The sequence below is a fragment of the Chiloscyllium punctatum genome, chromosome 8 (genome assembly GCF_047496795.1).
Source record: "Chiloscyllium punctatum isolate Juve2018m chromosome 8, sChiPun1.3, whole genome shotgun sequence".
Classification (NCBI taxonomy): domain Eukaryota; kingdom Metazoa; phylum Chordata; class Chondrichthyes; order Orectolobiformes; family Hemiscylliidae; genus Chiloscyllium; species Chiloscyllium punctatum.
The window spans coordinates 79,045,885-79,066,113 of record NC_092746.1 but is presented as its reverse complement, the minus strand read 5'-3'; the positions used below and the strand labels follow the sequence as shown (position 1 = coordinate 79,066,113).

General features: G+C 39.5%; 1 protein-coding gene across 1 annotated transcript in view; it reads left to right on the top strand.

Moving 5' to 3' along the window:
• Nucleotides 1-20,229, top strand: part of cubn (cubilin (intrinsic factor-cobalamin receptor)) — a 295,475-nt gene that overhangs the window by 193,957 nt on the left and 81,289 nt on the right. Inside the window, exons 40-42 of the mRNA XM_072574987.1 lie at nucleotides 10,516-10,703; nucleotides 14,210-14,366; nucleotides 15,379-15,528. Of these exons, the coding sequence (XP_072431088.1) occupies nucleotides 10,516-10,703; nucleotides 14,210-14,366; nucleotides 15,379-15,528 (495 nt within the window). The remainder of the gene's footprint in view (nucleotides 1-10,515; nucleotides 10,704-14,209; nucleotides 14,367-15,378; nucleotides 15,529-20,229) is intronic.

Here is a 20,229-nt window from a genome sequence, read left to right as displayed (position 1 = left end):
GAAAAGATTAATGTTTGAGGACTCTGTATCTATACTCAATGGAGTTTAGAAGGATAAGGGGAAAACTCATTGAAACTCACAGAATACTGAGTGGCCTGGACAGAGTGGATGTTGGGAAGATGTTTCCATTGTTAGTGGAGACTCGGATCTGAGGGCACAGCTTTGGAGTAAAGGGAAGACCTTTTAGAAGGGAGATAAGGAGAAACTTCTTCAGCCAGAGAGTGGTGAATCGATGGAATTCATTACCACAGAAGGCTGTGGAGGCCAGATCATTGAGAATATTTAAGACTAAGATAGATAAGTTCTTGGGTATCAAGACTAAGATAGATAAGTTCTTGGGTATCAAGGGGATCAGATGGCTATGAGGAGAAAGTGGGAGAATACAGTTGAGAAACTTATCAGCCATGATTGAATAGCAGAGCAGACTTGATGGGCTGAATGGCCTAATTTCTGCTCCTATGTATTATGGTCTTATGATTTCCCAAGCACAATGCCATGTTGACTATCCCTAATCAGTACTTGCCTTTCCAAATGCATGCAAATCCTGTCCCTCAAGATTCCCTCCAACAACGCGCCCACTACTGATGTCAGGCTCACCATTCAATGGTTCCCTGGCTTTTCCTTACCACCCTTCTTAAACAGTGGCATCCCGTTAACCAACCTCCAGTCCTCCGGTACCTCACCTGTGGCTACTGATGATACACATATCTCAGCAAGAGGCCCAGCAATCACTTTTCTAGCTTCCCACGGAGTTCTAGGGTACACCTGATCAGGGATTTATTGACCTTTATGCATTTTAAGATGTTCGGCACCTCCTCCTCTACAATATGTAGATTTTTCAAGGTGTTGCTATTTCCCCATATTCTCCATCTTCCATAACTTTCTCCACAGTAACTACCTTGTCTACCTGTCTCCATGTCTTTTGTTCAATTGGCAGAGCTCACATTTCTTTTCAGCAAATTAATTTATTTGCTTGACGCGATTTTTTTCTGTTAATGTCTCTTCCTGAGAATTTTGAATATATTGCTAACTCATCCTTTCTTACTTCTTAACATGGATGAATTAAACTCATGACTCAGCAGCCTGGGAGGATGTTATCCTGTCTCAAAGCTCCAAAGCCTTCTGCATTGTAGTTTTCTTGTCAGCAACTCAGGAATCCTTTTTTGTGTCCTGGCTGTTTTGGAGGCTGCTAAACTAACAACACCTCTGCTGTTATCAGCCTTTTCTCTGGAAGAACCCACATCTGCATCCGTCCCCTTTTCATTTTGGATTGTAAAACTCCAAGTCAGCAAACACTCTCGAAATGATCTCCTCAGTTGGTTCTCTATTCATTTATCCAAAGTCACATGATTATTTGGATTTGTGGAGGGGGAGAGTTGGGCGGGTTAGTGAATTTCAATTCACTGTTTATAATTACTTTTCAACTTTGGTTTTAAAACATTCAATTTTTGCTCCCTGTTGGAACCCAGGTTTCCAAAGACAAGAATAACATGTTATGAGCTTTAATCACAATAGGAAGTATAATTTTCTAATGTGCTGTCTTGCTAAGGTTTGAAATAGTGTCCAAAAAGTCAAATATTAGACAAGTTTATTTAAGTAGCATTTCAATATTAGTGGGCGGCACGGTGGCACAGTGGTTAGCACTTCTGCCTCACAGTGCCAGAGACCCGGGTTCAATTCCCGCCTCAGGCGACCGACTGTGTAGAGTTTGCACATTCTCCCCGTGTCTGCATGGGTTTCCTCCGGGTGCTCCGGTTTCCTCCCATAGTCCAAAAATGTGCAGGTTAGGTGAATTGGCCACGCTAAATTGCCCGTAGTGTTAGATGCAGGGGTAAATGTAGGGGAATGGGTATGGGTGGGTGTGCTTCGGTGGGTCGGTGTGGACTTGTTGGGCCGGAGGGTCTGTTTCCACACTGTAAGTAATCTAATCTAAAATGTGATTTTTGGAAATTGCTCAACATTTGGGAGGAAAATGATTTCCTAATGGTACTAAAAATGTATAAAATATTTATAGCACAAAAACATGTTATTCAGCCCAGCTTCAGTTTAGGCTCTGCCCAAATATACCTCCAAACTTCTTTAACTCATCTTATCAACATAACCTTTTACTCAATTCTCTCTCAAGTGCTTATATAGCTTCCCCTTGTAACTATTAGTTACAATAAATGCAGCATGTTCTACATTACAACTACTCTGTGATAAAGAAGTTTACATTGAATTTTTACTGGATTTGTTATTCGAAATGTGATATCATGAGCTCCAGTTCTGGTCTTCTCCACAAAGTGAATTATCTAAGTTTCTAAGTCTATCCTTTCAAATCTTTGCATAATTATAAATACGGAGAAAGTGAGGACTGCAGATGCTGGAGATCAGAGCTGAAAATGTGTTGCTGGAAAAGCGCAGCAGGTCAGGCAGCATCCAAGGGGCAGGAGAATCGACGTTTCGGGCATGAGCCCTTCCTGAAGAAGGGCTCATGCCCGAAACATCGATTCTCCATAATTTTAAATGCCTCCATCAGGTTATTCCTCTGTCTTCTCCGAAATGTACTCCAGCTTGATCATTCTTTCCTGCTAGGAATACCTTCTCAGTTGTTGTAACATATAGTAATTATTTATTGTATCATCTTGAATGTCTCTATCGATTCATAAAATACTTTCAGCACCATCATGTCTATGCTGTCTCTCAGAAGAAACACTTTGCCTCAAGTTACTGATAGAGACATAACAACAGAAACTAGAAGGCTATTTGGCCATTTGATCCAACTCCTCTATTCAATCCTGCCATCCATAATCCTCTATCCCAATGCTACATTTCTGGTTTCTTCCCATAACCCTTGCTACCTTTAAAATCTCTAGAGGCAATATCTCAAATTTGTTTAGTGACTTGGTTTCTTCAGCCTTCTGTGGGAGCAAATTCCACAGATTCCCTATCCTTTGAGTGAAGAAATGTTTCCTCAGCTTAGTTCTAAATGGCCTACCCTATATTCTGAGACTATAATCCTGGTCCTCGGCACACCAGCCAAGGAAAACATCCTCCTGGCAACTAGTCTGTGCAACCCTTTAGAATTGAATATATTTTAATCAAATCCCCACTCATCCTTCTGGATTCTTGCTGATACAGACCCACTCAGACCAATTTCTTTTCGTCGGACAGCCCTGACATCCACTGTATCAGTCTAGTGAACCTTGACTGCACTCCTCTGCCAAGTGTATCCTTTCATAGGGATTTCTTCCATCTTCTCATGTAGCCCTACACTTCCTTATTTTTCAGATAAGACTCCAACTTCCTCTTGAGTACTTTGATTGAACCTGCCTCCATCTCACTCACAGGCAGTGCATTCCATGTTCTAAACATCCACTGTACAGACATTGTTCTTCCCCGTGTTACCACTGCTGTTTGCTGAGTACCTTATATCAATGCCATCTGCTTCTCAATCCTTCCACCAGTAGAAACAATGTCTCCCAATCTCCTCCGTGCAGATCCCTCATGATTTTGAATATTTCTGTCAGATCATTACTCAATCTTTTCTTCTTCAAGGAGTTTTAATTTCTCTACTCTACCTGCATCACCAAAGTTTCTTATCCCTGGAATCATGTCCTTACATCAATTAGATTAGGTTAGATTCCCTACAGTGTGGAAACAGGCCCTTCAGCCCAACACATCCACACTGACCCTCCAAAGAGTAACCCACCCAGACCTATTCCCCCACTGTATATTTACCCCTGACTAATGCACCTAACAATATGGGCAATTTAGCATGGCCAATTCACCTGACCTGGACATCTTTGGACTGTGGGAGAAAACCAGAGTACCCGGAGGAAACCCACGCAGACACAGGGAGAATCTGTAAACTCCACACAGACAGACGCCCAAGGCAGGAATTGAACTCGGGTCCCTGACGCTGTGAAGCAGCAATGCTAACCACTGAGCCACCGTGCCACCCTAGACTGCAATTTTTCAATAATCCTAATTATTGGAGGAAGATATAAGCCAAAGTGAGAAACAACCACAACAAAAATCACTATGTTGTCTTATTTCCAGATGCCTTCCTTATGAGCAAGACCTGAATAAGTTAATTTGAACAAAGACAGTAAGCAATGAATGTAAAATAGATGAGAAGCTGTGGCCCTGATTTTGACCTATGCTGTATGACAGGGTTCTATCAAAGTAACAGTTTGACAAACATTAGACTGACAAAAACTATATTGTCTGGACCAACAGAGAACAGTACGGTTATTGACAAAACAGCACTTCAAGCATGAGTGAAATGATGTAACTCAAGAACTGTTTGGAACTCCAGTGGGTAATGGATTGTTCTGTGTCAGTCAAGGACTCCTTTCATTCCACTGAACCCTCCTGTGTAATATAATGGGCAGCCAATTGTGGTTGATGGATAATGTTCTATGGTGAAGTATTCTGAAATAGCTTTGAAAAATAATGAAAGGAGTGTACCTCTGGGTACTGGAGAATTTTAGAGGATGATTTCATGGATTAGAGCATAAAGGTTTAGGTAAAAATGTTGTGTGATTCAGTGGAGTGGGAATGGGCCGGGGGAGGAAAATGCCTCAAACTCTTATGGTTGTAATGAAAATACTAACAAAAGTGCATCTCCACAATACAGCTTTTACATTTCTTTTAAAGTGGTGCCTTTTTACTAACACATTGAAAGAACATTGGCTTTTTAGAAATATTCAAGATAATCTTTTGTGTGTAGGCGGTTTCTGGCAGACACTTCATTCACACAAAATCTCTCCAGTGATGATGCCAGACCTGCTAATGTTCTCCAGCATTTTCTGTTTTATTTTAAAACATGACTATATTGATCATATTTGTTACCTACAAATATCATTTGTTACTGTTTGTTTTTAATAGTTCAGTGTTTTTATCAAAATATTTCTCTTGACAATAATTAAGGATGCTGACAAAAATAGTTCAACTACTGAACAAATTATTTCAAGTGATCAACTTTATTCATAAACAAGTGTTGCCATCTAATTACCTCTTGCTGAAAGGTTGCAATTTGAAATCTCTGCAGTGTTTGCACATTGAACCTGTAAACAATATGAACTGACTGTCGAGTTACCCATTTTTTGGTCTTGTGATTGATGCATAAGCAACAGGAAATTATAATGATTCGTTCTTAATTGCTTGAAAAACTCTTCCAAAATCACATCTGCATTAATTGGAAAGCTTTTGGTTTTAAAAATGTCTGTGGATAATTCAGATTTTTTTAGAACATAGAACATAGAACATTACAGCACAGTACAGGCCCTTCAGCCCTTGATGTTGTGCCGCCCTGTGAAACCAATCTGAGGCCCATCTAAATTACACTATTCCGTTCTCGTCCATATGCCTATCCAATGACCATTTAAATGCCCTGATGCAGGCAGTGCGTTCCACGCTCCTACTACTGTCTGAGTAAAGAAACTACCTCTGACATCTGTCCTGTATCTATCACCCTCAATTTAAAGCTATGGCCCCTCCTGCCAGCCATCACCATCCGAGGAAAAATGTTCTCACTGTCCACCCTATCTAACCCTATGATTATCTTAGGTGTCTCAATTAAGTCACCTGTCAACCTTCTTCTCTCTAATGAACACAGTCTCAATTTCCTTGGCCTTTCCTCATAAGACCTTCCCTCCATACCAGGCAATGTCCTAGTAAATCTCCTCTGAACCCTTTCCATCTTTACTATAATGCGGTGACCAGAACTACACACAATTCTTCAATTGCGGCTGCAACAGAGTTTTGTACAGCTGCAACATGACCTCATGGTTCTGAAATTCAATCTGTCTACTAATAAAAGCTAATACACTGTATGCCTTCTTAACAGCCCTATCAATCTGGGTGGCAACTCTGAGGGATCTATTTAAATGGACACCAGGATCTCTCTGCTCATCTACACTACCAAGAATCTTACCATTTGCCCAGTACTCTGCATTCCTGTTACTCCTTCCAAAGTGAATCACCTCACACTTTTCTGCATTAAATTCCATTTCCCACCTCTCAGCCCGGCTCTGCAGCTTATCTATGTCCGTCTGTAACCTACAACATCCTTCAGCACAATCCACAACTCTACCAACGTTAGTATTGTCCGCAAATTTACAAATTTCCATCCTTCTATGCCCTCATCCAGGTAATTTATGAAAATGACAAACAGCTGTGGACCCAAAACTGATCCTTGCGGAATACCAAAAGTAACTGAATTCCAGAATGAACATTTCCCATCAATCATCACCCTCTGTCTTCTTCCAGCCAGCCATTTTCTGATCCAAACCGCTAAATCGCCCTTCATCCCATGCCTCCATATTTTTTGCAGTAGCCTACCATAGGGAACCTTATCGAACACTTTACTGAAATCCATATACATCACATCAACAGCTTGAGCCTCAAGCACCTGTTTGGTCACCTTCTCAAAGAACTCAATAAGGTTTATGAGGCATGACCTACCCTTTACAAAACCATGTTGACTATCCCTAATCAAGCTATTCTTCTCTAGATGCTTATAAATCCTCTCTGTTATAACACTTTCCAACACTTTACCCACAACCGAAGTAAGGCTCACTGGTCTATAATTACCAGGATTGTCTCTCCTCCCCTTCTTGAACAAGGGAACAACATTTGCTATCCTCCAGCCTTCAGGCACTATTCCTGTCGACAATGACGACATAAAGATCAAAGCCAAAGGCTCTGCAATCTCCTCCCTGGCTTCTCAGAGAATCCTACATAAATCCTATCCAGCCCAGGGGAGTTATCTATTTTCACACTTTCCAGAATTTCTAACACCACCTTTTTGTGAACCTCAATCCCATCTAGTCTAGTAGCCTGTTTCTCAGTATTTTCCTTGACAACAGTGTCTTTTTCCAGTGTGAATACTGATGAAAAATATTCATTTAGCGCTTCCCCAATCTCCTCTGACTCCACGCACAACTTCCCACTATTGTCCTTGATTGGCTCTAATCTTACTCTAGTCATTCGTTTATTCCTTATATACCTATAGAAACCATTAGGGTTTTCCCTGATCCTATCAGCCAACAACTTTTCATGTCCCCTTCTTGCTGGTCTTAGTTCTCTGTTTAGATCTTTCATGGATACCTTGTACCTCTCAAGTGCCCTAACTGAGCCTTCATGCTGCATCCTAACATAAGGCTCCTTCTTTCGCTTGAGAAGAGATTCAACTTCTTTCGTAAACCACGGCTCCCTCGCTCGACCACTTCCTTCCTGCCTGTCAGATACTTACTTATCAAGGACACATAGTAGCTGTTCCTTGAATAGGTTCCACATTTCTATTGTGCCCATCCCCTGCAGTTTCCTTCCCCATCCTATGCATCCTAAATCTTGTCTAATCGCATCATAATTGCCTTTCCCTGAGTCTAGCTCTTGCCCTCCTGTGAATATCTATTCCTTTCCATCGCTAAAGTAAACATAATTGAATTGTGAGAAAGTGAGGACTGCAGATGCTGGGGATCAGAGCTTAAAAATGTGTTGCTGGAAAAGCGCAGCAGGTCAGGCAGCATTAAAGGAGAAGGAGAATCGACATTTCGGGCATAAGCAATTGTGGTCACTATCGCAAAAGTGCATACCTACCTCCAAATCTAGCACCTGGCTGGGTTCATTATGCAGTACCAAATCTAATGTGACCTCTCCTCTTGTTGGCCTGTCTACATACTGTGTCAGAAAACCCTCCTGCACACAATGGACAAAAACTGACCCATTTAAGTATTTGAACTATAGTATTCCCAGTCAATATTTGGGAAGCTGAAGTGCCCCATAACAACTACCCTGTCATTCTCGCTCCTATCGAGAATCATTTTTGCTATCCTTTCATCCAAATCTTTGCAACTATTCAGAGGCCTATAGAAAACTCCCAACAGGCTGACCTGTCCTTTCTGTTTCTAATCACAGCCCATACTACCTCAGTTGACGAGTCCTCAAATGTCCATTCTGCAAACGTAATACTGTCCTTGACTAACAATGCCATACCCCCACCTCTTTTACCATCTTCTCTGTTCTTACTAAAACATCCGAATCCTGGAACCTGCATTTTTTGATATGTATAACTGCAAAGCTTTCAGAATTCATTTCCAGACTTTTTTTTGTTCAGAAAAACAATATTCATGAATCACTTTAAACCATGAAGAACCAAACAAGACATTTTTATTTTGCATTCATTTGTTATTAAGGCAATTGCTCAACATTTCTAACTGGCTGGCTGTTTTCGACTTTAACTCTTTCAACTAAAGAAAACCTAAGAATTGATGGCATGGAAAGGAGGAGACATAATTTTGGGCAGTTAAATAGGGAAGGATAGGAAGTGCATTACTTGGAGCTTAAACACCAGAAAGAGTGAATTGGGTCAATACCCTGTAGCGTAGTGGATATTCCAAGTAATCCTATGTATATCACTAGAATCTAAGAAGTTGGAGCAGAAATACACAATTTAGCCCTGTTTTACCATCTAATGGTTATAGATTATTTGATTGTGCCTTCAGATCCACTTTCCTTGCTGCCCCTTTGACTTCCTTGTGAATCAACAACTTGTCTCAGCTTTTGTCTATCCAAAGATTAATCACCATCGGAGAGAAAAAAGATCATCACTATTTTAAATAGATTGCCCCTTATTCTGAAACTATTACCTCTAGTTCCAGATTCCTTTACTAAGTGAAACATTCTTGAGCATCTGCATTACCAAACGCCCTAAGAATTGTATATATTTTAATAAGATCACCTCTTATTCTTCTAATTTCTTGAACCTTCTGAGATCCCCAAACTGTTCAACATTTCCTCATAACTGCTTCATCCCAAGATTATAGCTTGTGAACCTTTTCTAAACTTGGAGATAGTGAGGACGGCGGATGCTGGAGAGTCAGAGTAGACAGAAGTGGAGCCGGAAAAAGCACAGCAGGTCAAACAGAAGTTGATGTTTCAGGTCAGGGTGAAAGGTTCCGCCCTGAATCTTTGATTCACCTTCTCCTATGCTGCTTGACCTGCTGTGGTTTTTTTCAGCTCCACCCTCAATCTACTCTCAACCTTTTCTAAACTGCATCCAACACCAGTATATCACATCTTAAATAATGAGACTTGACTCTATGTCTCTATAACTGTGCGCTGTACTTCAGATATGGTCTCACTGTTGTAACAAAACTTCCTTCATTTTTGCTCCTGGTCTGATGCGCAGAGGCCCAAAAGTGCCAGTTCTGTGAATCCAGCCTTTAAAAATAGCTTCACACATTCCTAATTCCAGCAGTGGATCACCTGTATCATGAGTTAGGCCAAGTGATCTGAGAAGAGCAGAGGAAACTATTGGTTCCCAAGTTGGATGAGCACAAATACTACCTAGGGGCTCTGGAACTGTGTTCAAGTTTTAAAAGTAATACTTAGTATGATAAAACATCCCTTCTGCTTTTGTTCCCCTTTTTCTCCATTCGCCAATCATGCCAGCCCATGCCAAGCTATGTCCCTTTAGCTATGCTCCCTTGATCCCCTGTGGTGTCTCATGTTCCTTATGTCTGAAATTATCTTTATTGTCCTTTATAGCCCTGATACAAATTCCAGGCAAGTTCAAACACTGTGACCACCGTCTTGTGCCCTTCACTCTCCCTGCTAACTCATCCATTACCCAGCATGTTTTAACTCAAGAAACATATAAAGGTAGCAATCCCTTGAAGATTGATTAAAATAAACGCACACACGCACTCATTACCACAAAAAAAAATTCAATTCATTGAAAATACCTCAGCTAATCATTTATGAGAATAAATATTTTATGGAAGTGCTCATTGCTTTATGTAAACAAACACTTAAACCTTAAATATTAACTGCTTAATCCCTTCTGTCAACCAACACTTAGATGCAATGAGTTGTATGTGCTGACTGTTAATATGCACATCATTGTGAAAATGATAGTTTGCGAAATCGGTCAGGTGGCACAAATCCTAGATGGATTGATGTGGACAGCTGCTCTCAAATACCTTCCCCCAATACCATGAAACCCAACAGAAGTGCAAAAAAGCAGCATCTTACATTTCACATAGGCTTTGAATTTCAACATGGAGCTCTAGAATTTCATATTGTAACCACTGTTTCTGCTTTCTGGGACAGTAGGCACTGGTAATGTTTCCACTGCTATTTGTTGGGCTGTCTCTGGGTGTACATTCCATTTCTGTACTGGTTTCATTACCATTTGGCTGCCCCATCATCCATTTTGTCATTTAATTACTCTTGCCCTTCACCCTGTTAGATGCTTACCCCATTTTTTCTATCCTCTTCCCAACCATCCCACTGTTGAGGCTCTTCTTCCAGTCTGAGAGCTCATTGACCTAAAGCTTTAATCCTTTTATTCTCTTCACAGATGCTGCATGACCTTTAGCATTTCGAGCATTTTCTGTTCTTTAATTCTGATTTTGGGTATCTTCATTATTTTACTAAGGAAGTTAATGGATTCTCATGAATATTTTACACTCAAATCTTTGAGTTTTGCCAATCCTAAATACAAATATATTTCCTTTCTTACAGCTTGTGGTGGTATTTTTTATGCAAACAATGGCTCTTTCCATTCACCAAATTGGCCACAGAATTTTCCTGAAAATATTGAATGCACTTGGGTAATTGTAGCCCATGAAAGCAAGCACGCTGAAATTACTTTTGACAAGAATTTCCAGATTCCAGACAGCACTGTTAACTGTGGGACCAGCTATATTAAGGTTAGTGACTTAAGGAACAAGACTTTGTTTATTAGATGGTGGACAAGCAGGAGGTTTGTCTACCTTGGATTCCAGCATTTGCAGTTTTTTTGTCTCTTAGATCCCTTTTAAATCTTTCTCTCTCAGCTTAAAATTATGCCCTCTTTTTTTGAAGTCACCAACCCTAGGGAAAAGACCTTTGCTATTCACCTTATCTATATCCATCATGATTTTATAAAAGGTCTCTTCTCAGTCTGCTGTGTTCCAGTGAAAACAAATTCCACTCTATTCAACCTGTCCTTCCAACGCAAACCCTGCAGTCCTGGTAACATTCTTGTAAATCTTTTCTGCACCCTCTCCCATTTAGTAATATCTTTCCTGTAGCAGGGTAACCAGAACTGTACAAAAGATTCCAAAAGTAGTCTCACTAATGTCCTGTATAGCCACAACATGATGTCCCAACTTCTATATGTTTAAGACAATGTAATTTTGGAAGATTTATGCAACAAGATTTATACTGACAAAATTTCATTCAAAATTTTAAAAAAGACGGTACAGGTCTTAGAAAGGAGAAATTTCTAAATCATTGAAAATCACGATGGAATAGTAACTGAGAATCCTTACAGTGTAGAAATAGACTCTTCAGCCCAGTAAGTCCACACTGACCCTCCGAAGAGTAACCCGCCCAGACCTATTCCCTTATTTCTCTACATTTCCCCTGACTAATGCACCTAATACTACTGGCAATTTAGCATGGCCAATCCACCTAACCTCACATCTTGGATTGTGGGAGGAAACCCACACAGACACTGGGAGAATATGCAAATTCAACACAGTTGCCCAAGGCTGGAACCGAACCCGGGTCCCTGGCGCTGTGAGGCTGCAGTGCTAACCACTGAGCCACCATGCCACCACCACCCCCCGCCTCGACTCTTGTGCCTTACTTTAGGAAAGGAGTGACTAGGCCGGGCTTTGATTTTCACTCTAAGTGGAGTCTACAGAAACAGAACGTTTCCAAGCTTTGCAAACCCAAACTAGGGAAAATGTCCTGGAAAACCAGGTTTTATTACTGGGTGATGGAGCTCCTTGAGAAGCAAAATGGGTGGATGCTGCTGGACGTGTGCAAGACCTGGCTCCATAAACTGGCACTGCATTGCAGGTTTAATAAAAAGTAGAGTGAAACCAAAATGATCTCATGCCCCCTACCTCCCATGTAGAGAGGAATGTTAACCCCATTCCTCTCTACCCACCCTCATGGCCCCTTGTACACACTTGCCAACCTATAGTCATGTACCCTCTTTCTCACCCTTTATAGCCTTATGTCAATTTTGGGTCAGCTTATGCCAATACCTCCCCACCCACTGCCATTCTTCTTGCGTTGTTTGATTGTTTTGTGCAATTGTTTTGAAAATACCAGACTAATGTATTTAATCATTTTTCTTTAACTGAGTGTCTTAGTTTAAATTGTATTCTTAAAATGTTGTGTTCTAGATGAAGGTAGTAGATTCATCTAGTAGTGGAAATGTTGGCTAGTACGTTTGATGATCTGTTGGCCCCTCATGTCAGCAAATCTCAAAAGCAAAGTCTGTGAATTTTCATCCCCTTTAGAGGAGCATAGTAGGTGTGACACGGTTACCTGATATATATGTAGGTGAAATTACCTGCTGGCAGTGCATACATGGCAAATCAGTTATCCATTAAAAGTGCAACGTTTCCTTAATATGCAGATGCATGATTGCAATATGCCACTGTAATTCAATCGAGAAGGAGGCTCTGTGGGTTAAATTGAATCAACGTCATTTTTTTTACCAATTTTAAATGCAATGCCATAAATAGAGGCAATGTTCTTTAAACAACAGAGGCTAGCATTGTCACACAAATTAGTTATAAATTGTGAAGATGCAATATTGTTCAAGTAGATTACTTCTGTCATGTAGACTGATCTCCAAAGCTAGGTCTATTTTCACAGAGTTTCATGGTTATAAAAATAAAATCATATTTCATGCATCAGCACTTCAGTTATATAACTGGCCATGGGAACAGAATCAGACTGCACTGACATAAACTTACACAATTCGTGGAAATACTATATTTCATTTGATTTCTTGTGGGCTAAATTTTAATTTTAAGCTCTGCAAGGAAGGTTTCTTTTAACCTTACATGAACTTGTACCAGGATTAGGTTGAGGAACTCATTTTAACACTTTTCTTTTTTGCAGCCCACTACCAAATTACTGTGGTTGTTTAACTTGTTACAAGAAATGTTTGGCATGGCTGACATCCACACTCTGATGTGTTTTGAGACATGCTGGAATTCCTGCACGTGATTTGGTCACAATAAGAAGTTCATTATTTTTCCTGCCATGCTGTTCCAGTTTATAATGTCAGTAGATCATGCTGTGAATTATAGGGAGTGAAGGCTTGCTTACAGAAACAGACTTTTTTCTGTTGTGCACAAAGGAAGGTCTGTAGTGAAGTGAGATAGAATTGTAAAAGAACAACACTTTTTGAAACAAGAAGTGATGAATAAATATCAGTTGAAAACTCAGATAAGAAAATAACTTGATTGAAAATTTTGATTTTTTTTGCTTTGCAGTTCAGGGGGAAATTTCAGCACTTTACCTTTTTGGACATTCATATGTGGTTATCTTTCTTGGATATCCAGCTGCTTGTGTATAATCCACAACAGAATAAATTATGGTTTCCTCTGGTTAAAGTCAACCTTATGAACTAAAACATTTTGTCTTACTCCATATTTTCTTATTTTCTGAAGGAAAATATTCATTTTTTTCTCTTATGTCTTTTTCTCTGTGCCATTTCTGACACCAACACCAAACCATATCTTCATTTGGATTTATATTCAGCAGCTCAATTATAGAGTCATAGTGTCATAGAAATGTATAGCACAGAAACAGGTTCAACTCGTCCATGCTGATAAGATATCCTAAATTAATCTAGTCCCGTTTGCCAGAATTGGTCCACATCACTCTAAGCCCTTTCTAATCATGTACCCATTCAGATATGTTTTAAATGCCTCCACCACGCCCTCTGGCAGCTCAATCAATATACACAACACCCTCTGTGTGAAAAAGTAGCCCATTACATCTGTTTTAAATCTTTCCCTTCTCACCTTAACCTATGCCCTTTAATTTTGGACCCCTCTACCCTGGGAAAAAGACCTTTGTTGTTCAACTTATTATGCTCCTAATTATTTTATAAACCTCCAGAAGGTCACCCCTCAGCCTCCGATGCTCCAGGGAAAATAGCCCCAGCCTATTCAGCCTCCCCCTAAAGCTCAAACAGTCCAAACCCAGTATATCTTTTATGATAAAGACCTTTCCTATTTGGCCCCCTCACCTTGGGCAATGGATTAGATGTAACAGGAAAATCACAGTGTCACTTCCATCAAGCCCAAGAACCCCAGTTTACCAGAGATCTTTGTCTTTACGTGGCATTGCCCAAGTAAAATTATTAAAAAATTTTGAAAATGCTGATATCTACATAATGACCGACCTTTCTGTCCTACAGGTCTGGAAAGGAACTGCTGAAACTGCCGAAAGCTTGTTGGCTACTCATTGTGGAAATATTGCTCCAGGACCTGTCATTGCACCAGCTAATATTGTGACAGTTCAGTTTCAGTCTACAGGCAGCGTTGGAACTGGTTTCTCAGCATTTTTCATTAACCGTATGTCTTTTCTTAAAATTGAGAAATATTTATGAAAAATGTACTGTGTATAGATTTTAGCATTGAAATTAATTTTTACTTACTTACAGAACACCACATGTTTTGGGTATTATTGATTCTTTTTTGATTAAAATCGAGATCTAGTTATCAAATCTGGTATATTGACAAATAGTTTGTACTTAGCAGCATGTAGAAGGAGTACCCAAAGGACTACCCATGTGTAGTGATTGGAACCAGATGGATCTTATTGACTATGAGAACCTTTATTGGGTTGGTTAACTAGGCCAATCAGGGAGCCTTAGCTGAGAGATATAAGCAGGGGATTCGGAGAGTCTCCTGACTTCAGGGACTAACTCCGAGCTGGCTGGCCACAGCCAGTTTACTGTGGACATATAAATAAAGAGTGAGCTGGTGAAAGATTGCCACCCTCTAGGTAGTTATTTTACCATGTTCGAACCAGAGAATGGTTTACTGCACAGAAGGAAGTCATTTGGTCCATCCTGTCAGTTCTCTGTATGAGCAGGGCCTCCAATCCTTTTCCCTATTTCCATTTTTCTTTTTTCTTTCTCTGTATATAATTGGTGAATCAATTTTCTATCTAATTCTCCTGTCACCACGACCTAACATCAATTAGTTTGTGTTGTTGGGGCGGTGGGGGGGGGTTGAATAAAACAGTGAGTAGTGTTCATGCACCTCCACACGGAGTTGAGTTTTGGAAATAGAGGGAGCCATCAGTTTTTTTTCTCAATCGGATTTCTGCAGAGCAATGTCATTGCAGCCAAGTGATCTGGCAACAATACCCATTCCCTTCATCACTAGCCATCTGCAGGATGAAGTTCCACCTAGAAATATCAATGACAGATTGATTCAGCACACAAATAAAGCTGAAAATAAAATAATAGGGAATGTTTCGCTTTTAACCAACATAATGTCCAAATTTTATCTCAACATAAGAGCTGAAGTCAATATATGACAATTAATTTTATGACAGCAAGTCTTTGAATCTTTTTAGGATGTGGAACAAATTTCACTGCTTCTTCCGGCCGTATTATATCACCGAACTACCCTCACAATTATGACTCGAACTTGAACTGCGAGTACCTCATCGATACATCCAATCAGCGACTTATAATCTTACGATTTGAGGCTTTCGATATAGAAGGTACGATTCAGTTATTAAGTGATTGTACTGAGATAGACAATCTAACAGACGGGAGAGTCATCAGCCTATGTATCTGGCTTTCCTATTGTGTACAAATTTGTGTGAATTACTGCCTTTATCTTGTTCAATAGATGACATCATTTCTCATTCGTTCCATGCAAATATCTCAAGCGTTTACTAATATTCATGGTGACTATGAAAGGAAACTTTTGTTTCAAATATTTTAACTAGGTAATAACAGATAAAATCTAAATCTGGACATTTTAACACTTTTTAAACTTTTGTATGTTAGGCTTTGCAATAGGAAACAGAAAGTAATGCCAAAGAGGTAATGTTAAGTTTGGAACAAGTTTTTTAGTGGACACAGGGATCAGTAATGGGATCCTTGCGTTTCCTATATATAAATGATCTAGATCTTGGTGGACAAGCATCAATTTCAAAGATTGTGGACAACACAAAACTTGGAAGAATTATAAAAATGTGAGGTGTAGAATTTCAAAGAGACATTAGCAAGCTAGTGGAGGGTGAAGGTGGTAGCTGATGTTCAACACGGAGAAGTGTGAGACAATACATTTTTGTACAAAGTATGTGCAGAAACTATATAAAATAAAGCATACTATTCTCAAAGGTATGCAAGATTAGAGCTACCCGGGTATTTGTGCATAAATCATCAAAAGTGTCACAACAGGCAGAGAGAGTTGTTTATAAAGCATGCAGTATTCTAAGCTGAATTAACAGTGACATAAAGTTCGAAAGCAGGAGGCCATGCTGACCCTGTACAGGACACCAGTTAGGTTTCAGCAGCAGTATATGTTGTACACTCCTGGATGCCACATTATAGGCAAGATGTGAATGCAAAAGATGCTTACAGGAATCACTCTAGGGGCGAAACACTTCAACTATGAGGATAGATTGAAGAAATTGAGATTGTTTTTCTTGGGTAGAAGAAGGCTGAAGGGAGACTTGATAAAAGTTTTCAAAATCATGATAGTGCTGAATAGAGTAGATACGAAGGAACTGTTCCTGCTTGTAAAAGATATTATAATTAGGCTAAAAGTTAGCAAGAAAACATTATGGTGAAGATGATTTGAGCTCAATTAGGTGGCCGTTAAATTTCATTTCTTTCACAAAAGTGGTTTGATTTTTATCATTATTGAATTAAAACTGTGCTCAAAAATTATTAGCACATTAAGATGGTCATGAACAACTCATAAAGCTCCTTGTTATTAAATAATATTCTGATGCATTGGTATTTAATTATATTCCATTCAAACACTTTCATCTCACAATTGCCCAGGACCTTTTTATCCTATTGTAATAGAACCAAATAAAATGTACAGGATTTAGATATTATTGATTTAAATTTTGAAGATGGGTGGGTGGGGGCGGGGTGGTATTCACAAATTTCTGTAGTATAAGGGCAATAGAAATGAGAGATGCTTCCTTTCTGAAAATAGAAAAAAATATTGTTAATTAGTTTAGATTCATAATAGGACCAGATATGTTGTTATCCGAGAAAGTACAGTAGTTTTCCATTTGTGTGATATGAGTATGTCATGTACTACTGGATTATGTAAGTCACCAATTTAACCAAGCATTAACTAGGTTACAATTGTCATGTAACTATGATAGCTTAGATAGAATATTCCACAACGGAAAAATCCTTTAACCTCTTTAATTGAGCTACATTAACTCCTGATGCAGTAACATCTCAAATTTAAAATGTTCAATTTCTCATTCAAGTTTCTCCCTGGCCCAATATTTTCCCTATTTTAGTAGCCTCTTCCAGTCCTACAGCCTTCCAAAACAAAACTGACCTCTTGTGCATTTGTCAGTTCCTCTGGGGAAATGCACAATGGATTGTCTTTTGTATGTTTGGTCATGTGCCTTTCAGGAGGCAAAACGCTTTATTGGGATGAGCTGGCGCAAATTGTTTCACTTTACACCTGCAAGTAAACAAGAAATCTTAAACTAATTTTCCTTCAAATATAAAAGGGAAAGTGCTAAGTCAAATGTATTGTGCATTTAATGGGCTCACTGACATAGATCTTTCCAAAAAAATAGTTAACATCAGTTACCAATTTTAGCCCAGCTAAAATGTTATGTGACCATGCGATAGAAATTTGTCTCAGGCAAAATGGCTGATGTTGGATTGGCTGCCTATTACCACTAGTGCCTAAGTTATTTGACAACAGTCGAACTGAATATTGGGTGTTGTGTAGGCAGCCAATCTTAAAGGGTCAGTTTTACACGTACGCCTTAAATAAAATTTCTGCCCTGAATAAATTAAACATGTGAAGCAGAATAGATCTCTTTTCCTAAGCATCTGGCAGAAATTAGTACATTAGTATCTTTAGAATACCGATAACTAGAGAATCACATCAATTTGTATAAAAACTATTTCTTGAAATGAATTTTACGTTTCAGCATAAATACCGATTTTGGAAAATCCTCATCTGCCACAAATGTATATCAGATTATCACAGGCATAGTGGCAGTTCTCCTCAATTACTATTCCCTAGTTTTAATAGATAAGGAGAAAGAAAGTGCTTGCCCCTGCAAAATCCTGGTCTGCATTCTCAACAGGCATGGTGTCATGGCAGGAGCATGTTCGACTAGAAGAAATTCAAAAGAAAATCTACCTGACTTAGATGTATTTGTAAAATCCTGAAAATGAGGGGAATGTTTTCCCACCTATTCCAATTATTGCTGGGGTCACTGCAATTTTTGCCAATGCTGACAAGCTGCCTGAGAAACCAACTAAATTGCAAATTGAGGGGTGTTCTAGGTATGACCACATATTCCAGTTTGGAAAAATACCAAAGTAGAAGGTTAGCAGATAGGGGAGCATGTGTGATAAATGCTCAGCTCAGTAGAAGTTGATTGTGCAACCAACTGGGAAGTCACAGGAGACTCTTACTATATTTTTGTGCTATTCAGGGGTGCTGGCATGCACCTATGGGTGCCACAATCAGTTCTGTACCATTACTCCCCTGACCTCATGGAGATTGTATCCTATTCATCTTGAAGATGAATTTTTCAGGCCAAGAGTCAATAGGCTGATCTCGAACACTCTTTCCTGGCTATCAGCCAAACGCTGACCAGGCTTGGCGCTCCAACTGACTGAGCAGCTTTTTAGATACAGATGGCCGGGTAGCGCAAGTCCACAATGGAACAAAATTTACCCCATTGTCAACTCCCTTAAAGATGTCGCAACAGTTTGTAAAATCATAAAGAGACATCTGACAGCTTATCCTACATGCATACTGCTGTCACTACAAGGAAGATAAACAGCCAGCTGAAACATGGCCAGATTCACATCATCAATGCAGTTTTATTTTTGTTCTTGAATTGAAAGTCAGACAATCTAAAGCACCCATCTGAAACTCTGCAAAATAGACTACATTGTAGGCTATTCAATGGAGAAATGGACTAAACTGAATACCACATTGGAACAATACAGAAAGGATAGTTGTTGAATTGTTTCAAAGACTTGTTCGATAGTAATAAAACTTGGTACTTTGCTGTGCCCTCCACAAAAGACTTCAAGTGCATATTGTGCATTATAATCAGGATTCCAGACGTCTGTAGCCAAGCCAGCTGTGAATTAAACTCAAAGGTTTGATGTGCAACTTGTTGGCCAATGCCTCTAACCACTCAGTAGTCATATTACCTCAGAATTACTTTTGCAATGTTCCAATAATTATGAGGAAAAGAAGAACACATTGATGAGACTATATGGTCACTCTGAACATGTGCTGACACTTTCACTTCAGCCACAGTGCCAACTCCTAGCCACCTTTTCAAATACATGGACTGATTTACTCTAAAGTAAAATAAAGAACTGCAGATACTGAAGATCTGAAACAAAAAAAAACACTGGAGACATTCATCCAGTCTGGCAGCATCTGTCAGATTTGCCTTCCTCAACACCCCCACCATCTCCAATTGCATGCCCTCTGAGCCCTCTGAGGTAACTGTCAAAGATTCATAATCTTCTGGGCAAAGCTATGACCCTTAGTTCTAGATGCTCCATCCTGGACAACCAATCTTTCAGCAACTATCTTGTCAAACCCACCAAGAATTATGACAAAAAAGGCCTTATAGACCCTCAAATAAAAGCAAAATACTGTACGTGCTGCAGTTCTGAGCAAAATGCTGGAGAAGCTCAGCAGGTCTGGCAACATCTGTAGAGAGAAAAGCAGAGTTAATTTTTCACCCAGAAGGTGGTAGGATCTGGAACTCCTTGCCTGAAAGAGGCCAAAACCTTGATAAATTTAGGAAATGATTAGGTGTGCAGTTATGTTGCCAAGGCACACAAGGTCATGTGCTGGAAAGTGGGATTAGAATATTGAGGTGCATGCTTTTGATTGGCACATAGTTGATAGCCTGAAGGACCTTTTTTCTGTGATTAGAGAGACTGAAGAGTTGAAGGAAATAAGTATGAGCAGGAAAGGTTATACTGGTGAAATTAATGAAGTTGAAAGCTATTAAGTCCCTGGGACTTAACAGTCTACATCCTCGGATTTTGAAATTGATGACCATGTAGATAGTTTTTACATTTGAAATCATTTTCCAAAATCCATCGATTCTGCAGAATGAAAGTTTGAAAATATCACTCCATTATTTAAGAAAGGAACAAGGATGATCCCATCAGCCTTACATCAGTATTAAAACAAATGCTCAACTCAATAATAAAGG